Source organism: Gastrolobium bilobum, unplaced genomic scaffold (assembly GCF_033153095.1).
Source record: "Gastrolobium bilobum isolate Gb01-03AN ecotype WA unplaced genomic scaffold, APGP_CSIRO_Gbil_v1 utg122777, whole genome shotgun sequence".
Taxonomy (NCBI): domain Eukaryota; kingdom Viridiplantae; phylum Streptophyta; class Magnoliopsida; order Fabales; family Fabaceae; genus Gastrolobium; species Gastrolobium bilobum.
This window is the reverse complement of record NW_026898180.1, coordinates 15557-22591: the sequence shown is the minus strand read 5'-3', so window position 1 is coordinate 22591 and position 7035 is coordinate 15557. Positions and strand designations below refer to the sequence as shown.

Here is a 7035-nt window from a genome sequence, read left to right as displayed (position 1 = left end):
CTGTGTCTGTTTTTGTTGGTGTTGATTGGGAATAGGAAATGCAAATGTCAAGAGGTTGTTCACGAAGACTCACTCAATTCCAAGGTCTGTTCCGCGGCATCAACCACCGCTTCAGCACCTCCTCCTCTTCCCCTTTCCGCAGCCCTGCACTCCGCGATTCTTCTTCTCCAAGTTTGTTCTTCTCCCCTTCATTTGTAGCAAAACCACCCACCTCCTCAAATGACACCACCCTCTTCCTTCCTCAACGGGTGGGTGCCTTCAGATTCTTCTCCTTAAAGCCATCGAAATTCGATGGAGGAGGTTATGCGAAGAAGGTGTTGGATAAACCCGCTGCTGCGGTGGCCTCTGCTTTCTCGCGCTACCGCGAGGCGATTGGGTTGCAAATCGAGGCATTCTTTAAGAGGAATTACCTAGTTCTGTTGGGTGCTGGTGGAATTATCGTCTGTGCTCTGCTCTGGAGAATCCTTTTTGGGATTGCTAACACCTTCGTTGCTCTTTCCGAAGGCATGGCCAAGTATGGCTTCCTTGCCCTTTCAACTGCTATGGTTGCTTTTGCAGTAAGTTTTTCCATTTTTTTCATTGCTACATTTTCTCAAACACTAGTTGCACGAATTGCTTTCGTTTTCCCACTCCTCCTTTAAATTATTGAATAGAAACTCGTCCATTGACTTTAACTAGAGTATTGTGCATTTGGCTTTTACTAATTCTGATTATATATTCCAGCTTAATCTGCACTGTGGTATTATATTGTTCAATAAAGTTTTTTAGATCGAGATAATTTTATTTGTTTTTACATTTTTTTTCTCATTATATTGGACCATTGCCTGTGAAACCTGTCATTAATGAATCATGCATTAACATATGGATTATTGTCTAATCTTTTGTGCATATTGCATCTTTAAGGGCTTGTATATCCGCTCAAGGTTCACAATCAACCCTGACAAAGTTTATAGAATGGCCATGACAAAACTTAACACATCTGCTGGGATTCTTGAAGTTATGGGTGCCCCCCTCACGGGAACTGATTTAAGAGCCTATGTGATGTCAGGGGGTGGGCTTACATTAAAGAAGTTCAAGCCAAGTATTAGGAGCGGGCGATGTTTTCTCATTTTCCCCATAAGAGGTCATGAGAGAAAGGGTTTAGTCAGCGTTGAAGTCAAGAAAAAGAAGGGCCAGGTAAATCGAATCCCCTCTGTCTAAACATCATCTTTCCGCATTCAATACGACTAATATTGTTAACTTAGGTACATTTTTTGTTCCAAGTCTTGAGATTTGTCAGCACCAAGATTATTTTCTTAGAAAAATTCATATATGGTGATTTATGGTTCCACCTTCATCAGTGTGATATGATATTTATAAAAGGGCAACTGGGTGCTACAATGCTCCCGCTTTGCCCAGGGTCTCAGGTCTATTGTAGGTAGCCTTACCTTGTATTTGCAAAAGCTTAATTACGTGATTCAGACTTGTGACCTCCAAGTCACATGGCGACAACTCCAACTGATGTGATATATCACCTTCATCATTGTGGTATGATATACCTTTTCAAAATCATGCCTTCTAATGATAATCGCATCAGAGTGTTCAGTCTATGAATGCCCAGTGATAAATTTCCCAACCCATCCCAAGATCTACTATCAGTGGCAGAGCCAGGAAATAAGTTTAGCTCGTACCAAGGCTGTACCGTTTTTGAAAAACCAGCCAGTGCCAAAGCCCTAGCTGTTCTCCAAGTGGCTCCGCCACTGTCTACTATATAAGCAACCAAATATCTTGATTTGAACATGTACATAGAAAGCAATGGTGCAAACATTGTTAGATAGAGTGGGTTTTCTTTTTTATATTGTAAATCTATACATTGATATGGTTGTGTGCTGCTGTAAACAAGGAGTTCTTTTACATATGTACACACAGGAAGAGATGTATATGTCTTTGGGTGGTTTCTTTTGCAAAACCAGACTTGATGTGGGTGAGGGTGTATGATGTTGCATACGATTGTAATATATGTTTTAGTGTACATAACAGTGGTTTCATAGTTATTAATTACGGGTAGTAGCCAGTAGCGAGTAGCAGTATAGCCGCTACAATGAAATTCATTCATACTGGGCATAATAAACACTAACTTAAATGAGATAAGTAAATTAAAAAATTATTGAGTATCTGTAATCTATACATCATAATTAACACATCGTCACTTTATATTAAAATATTATGTAATATAAAATATATAATTTTCAATATAAAATAATAATATATTAATTATTAATTTAACTTTTTAAAAAAATTACCAATCATAATAGCCACTAGCAAATGGAGTTCAAAACTGGGTCAGAATATCAGATTTTTTTGGCCTTGGCTTGCTGCAAAATGAGTGAGAGAAAGAGATACCGAAATATTCCTTAGTTTCACTGGAGATTGAAACAGTCCGAGAGTTTGTAATATTTCTTTGCTTCCCACTGGATATGAAAACAGAATCAGAGAGTAATGCAAATCGTTCCATAGTGAAAGAGATTGTGCCGTAAGCTTGCTTGAAAATGGGTGAGAGGGAGCTTCCAGAAAATGAAAAAGAGAGAGACTGAAATGGAGGCGGCTGCTGGAGATAGAAATTTAGAAGGAAAGTGTTGAGATGGAGATAGGGTTCAATAATAAAAACAGTAATAGTCTATTATACCCTCAACCTCAATATTAAATAGCTAGTCTATTATACCCTTAAAATGCCGCTAATACTGCGAACCGCAACTTGAGAAAGCGGCCGCTACTGCTGGCTATTGTAAACAGTAGCATTGTGTGCTGATTGTTGCGGCTGGGTGCTGCTACCCGCTACCATTGCGTTATAGCGTGCGATAGCGCCGTTGTGCAATCTACGCTACTTTTTGGTACATTTGCTTGGGGCGTAAGCTCGTATTTTAAGGAATTTTCTATTCGGCAGTGATGTTAAACTCGGCTCGAACCGGCCAAGTCAACTCGGAAACCGGTGAACCAATCCTTTAACCGGTTCAAGTTTTACATTGGATTGGTCATGTATTCAAACCGTTTTGGCCTAGACTCAACCGGGTTCGACCGGCCGGTTTTGTAAAAACCAGCAACCTACCGGTTCATTAATAATACAACCACTGACGTAGCCAAGCAATACAACTTAACATGCGTTTCGGAAAAAGCTTTATAAACTGATTGTTTTTCCATGTCCTGGTCGATGTGGAACATAAAGCTTCCCACCTCTAACTTTTTGCAAAATCTTTATCAGGTAAACATTGTTGTGTGGCTTCTTCATCGTTCTACTTATTCTTCTCGTCTTCCTTCACTTCATTAAACACAAAGTCATTCTTCATTTCATTACCTTTAATCTCATTCTTGTTTGCAATTGCCTCATTTGGAACAAATTCTTCCATAAAAACATCATCTACGCCTTCAGCCTCAATGTTTCCATTTCTCCCATTTTCCAGCATTGAATCAACCATCTCTGTATTGTTCTCAATTCCCATAACCAGAACATCTGATCCTCCCTCGCTTTCATTATCAGACCCATTCTCCACCCCTTCCTTGTTGACATCTTCCACAATTTGGTTCTGACTCTCAATGAACAGTAACCTCCTTCGCAGATAGGAGTCAAGTTTTCCAAAGCTCAGCATAAAAAAGATAAGAAATGGAAATCAGCTCTCATAATCAAGTTGTTGGGTTAAAAGATAGGAGTCAAGTTCCTCATGGCAAAGCTGCAAAAGATGTGGAATCTTCTTTGTTTTTCTTACAGTGTAAGTGATAATAAAGAAACCTACACAGTAAATGACAAGCCATAAATGACCAGCCATAAACATTTATGGTCTTATTATGTCTTACAGTGTAATTGTTTTTCTTTGTTTGATTTTGACCCATAAATGTTTATTTTTAAGTTACGATTTTTAAAAAAAATTTAAGTGTGAAATATAAATTTATATTTATCTATCCGGTTCATGCGGTCCAACCAGTGATCTACCGGTTGAACCAGTGACCCGATACTCCGACTGGATTGATGATCGGGCCGAGTCTGATAACATTGCTATTGGGTGTAAAGAACATGGTTTTGTTTGAAGGCATTTCCCTAACAGATGTGCTGAGTGATTGGGCTGCTATGCTCTATTGATGTATTTTTATTTTTCTTTGTTGTTTTTGTTTTCATTTTTTTGTTAAGGAGGATTCCTTATCCTCTAAATTCCTTGTAATTTTTCTTCTCTGTCTTTATGAATTCCTTCTTTTATATCCCAAAAAAAATAAGAACATAGCAGTAGGATGATTGGTGGCTGGCAACTTACTCTACATAACATAGGGTCAGCAGAAGAGTCTGCTGTTCAAAGATGCTGTGGGTATTGGTCCTCCAATACTTTAATTTGGATGTACTGCTGAAGTAAGGAATGCATTTGTGGATTTGTCACTGAAGAAAAAAGAAAGCATGCTTTAAGCCTAAATCTTGTATTACTTGCAGAAAGATTGAGAGGAGAAGAGGGGAGTCTGGTTTTTATCAAATCACCCAGAGCTGAGAAGTAATATACTGACATGAGTTGGATATCTCCATAAGTATCATGGTGTAGACCATTTTGGGGTGTACATATGACTTGCTTGCTCTTTTCTTTTGGTAGGCATATATCAGGGTATATCTAAAAAGTGAGAGCAGAAGCCTAATGAGAACTAAAGCTTTTGAGGGGATGTTGAAAGAGTGACTGCAACTACATTTCTATTTTGACTTCAACTTCAAAAAAGGATTCAAAAATTATGAATGATGTGTTATTTCAATGGATTGGTTGACTGTTTTGAAATATATCTCACTTCTCCTACCAGGAAATTATTAAGGCCAGTGTTTCCATTGATCTTTGCTTTACATGTTTACTACATTTTCTTGGCATGGAATTCAATTAAACGTCTACTATATTGCCGTTAAATTTGCAAGTATTAAATCCTATTTTGGTTGAATCTATTGGATCGGGTTCAAACTTTGGGTTTGTGTCTAATCTAAAATTGGTTGCTGAAAGTGAAATCTGATTGTTTGAAGCTAAATACATGCTCAAGATATTCCCCAGCAAGTTTCATGTGCAAATAACATGGGCTCTTGTCCCCAGCAACATCCCCCGAGTTTCATTAGAACAGGTTTCAATAGACCTTTATAGTTGATACCATATCTGATCCTTGGGATGTCTTCCTAATTTCTCTTTGCATTTCTGAAGTAGGACATTTTGCTTAGTCTGAAAATATTAACCAGAATTGAAGAGCCTAATTAGCTACTCTATTCATATAGGAAAAAGCTGGCAATCGGTCTGCTCATAGTTTAGAATGGACTTTAACAACTCCCCTTCTAGGACCAGCAAGGCATGTGGTTTCTGATTGAGGAATTTTATGCCCTTTTTTCATTTTGCTATTTTGCACTATGAAGAGGTTTTACTCTTCTACATGCATGATATCTTTCTTACTAGGATAATCTTTCTTTCACACCCTCACACTCTGTTTTTTTGTGCATTACAATGTACTCAGCTGGCATTGACCTCAGGAGTTTGTCCTCCACTATGTATGTAACCAGCGGAAGTGCTACATTACCTAGAAAGCACAACATTTTGGAAATGGATATGAAACGAGGATATGGTAGATATTAAAAATTATAAGACACAACACAGCTATAGTACACACATCTTAAATCAAGAGAGAATTGATATTTTAACATGAATCACTGTAGACATAATAAAATGCTATCATTTATCAAATTATTGTGATATTCCCATCTGCATTGATACAAAAGTTCAAAAAATAAAAGAAATTTTTTTGTAAAATGCAGCTAGGAGTATCTGAAGTGTATAACACAAGTACAGCTACTATTTTGTATTTTTTTTTTCCTGTTTAACCAAACTGTCCTTTTTTCCCCCTATAATTTTATGTTGAGATTATTAGCAAGAACATCTCCTAAGAGGGAAAAAAAATGTAAAATGTGGAACAATTTATGTTTGATTTGATGGTTCTGTGTTTGCTTACTTAACTGTTATCTTCATATGCAGTATGATATGAAGCTGCTGGCCGTTGATGTTCCCATGGCTTCTGGCCCAGACCAGCGGTTGTATCTGATTGGGGATGAAGAAGAGTATAGGGTTGGTGGAGGGCTCATATCTGAGCTAAGAGACCCTGTAGTGAAAGCAATGGCAGCAACCAAGGAATTTGATGATCTCGACGAGATTGAGGAAGAGGAAGATGCTGAAAGAGAACGTCAGGATGCTGAAAGAAAGCACCGTGAAGAAATTGAAAAGCTCGAAAATAGTGGCTCCTAGTTATAGTCATTCATGATGTTTCTCTTCCAATTTTTCTCTTGTTGATTACTCGAGTTGTTTTGTTCTTTAGAACTCATTTATTTTGTATCAGTTCGAGTTTTCCCCAAGGATTAGAGCACCTTGAACCACAAATGGCCAAGTTTATCTGAACCAAAGTTGAGAAAATAAATCTGACAGGGATCAACATGCATTGGAATGGACTCAGCGTTTGTTGGTTTCGATGTTGCCTTGCCTTAAGTGTACAATACTTGTCTATGATATGGTTACTCTTTTGCCGTTGGATGTCAATTCAGGTGCCCAAGTTTTGACCCCCTGCCCCCTACCCGTGGAAAGTTTGTTGTTTCTAGCGCTGTTCTACTTTCCTCCAATTTCCAAAAGGATTCTTAGTGTTCTTGGTTGGTACCTCTTTACAAGTTATAGCTAATTTTGAAATTATAAAGTAAAACTAGTAGTTGCTCTGATTACTTCAGTTGTAGCGTTAAAAAATGTAGTTAAAGTGAGACATTGATAGTCTGACATAGCTGAGTTGTTACACATTAAATGATAAAAGAGCATAGAGTAAGAGAATCTCCTGCTCGGGAGCATCTTGGAATCTTTCCCAGGTACCTTCTCTCGGATGGTATAGGTTCTTTTTTTCTTTTAGTCCTCCGTTTTTTATATTGACATATTTTAGTGCTGGAAATAATAATCAAATGAAAGCGTTGTTAAAACATGATCTCAGCGGGCGGTCGGAATTTAATTTTAGTTGGGGTCAAAAAAATTT

The 7035-nt window shown here is 37.8% G+C and overlaps 1 protein-coding gene across 1 annotated transcript; it reads left to right on the top strand.

Annotated features, from left to right (window-relative positions):
* Window positions 1–6636, top strand: LOC133313602 (uncharacterized). Its single transcript, XM_061514995.1, has 3 exons — window positions 1–557; window positions 904–1176; window positions 6006–6636. The coding sequence occupies exons 1-3, from the start codon at window positions 39–41 to the stop codon at window positions 6270–6272; spliced, it is 1059 nt and encodes a 352-aa protein (XP_061370979.1). The 5' UTR covers window positions 1–38; the 3' UTR covers window positions 6273–6636.
* Window positions 6637–7035: the final 399 nt, after the last annotated feature.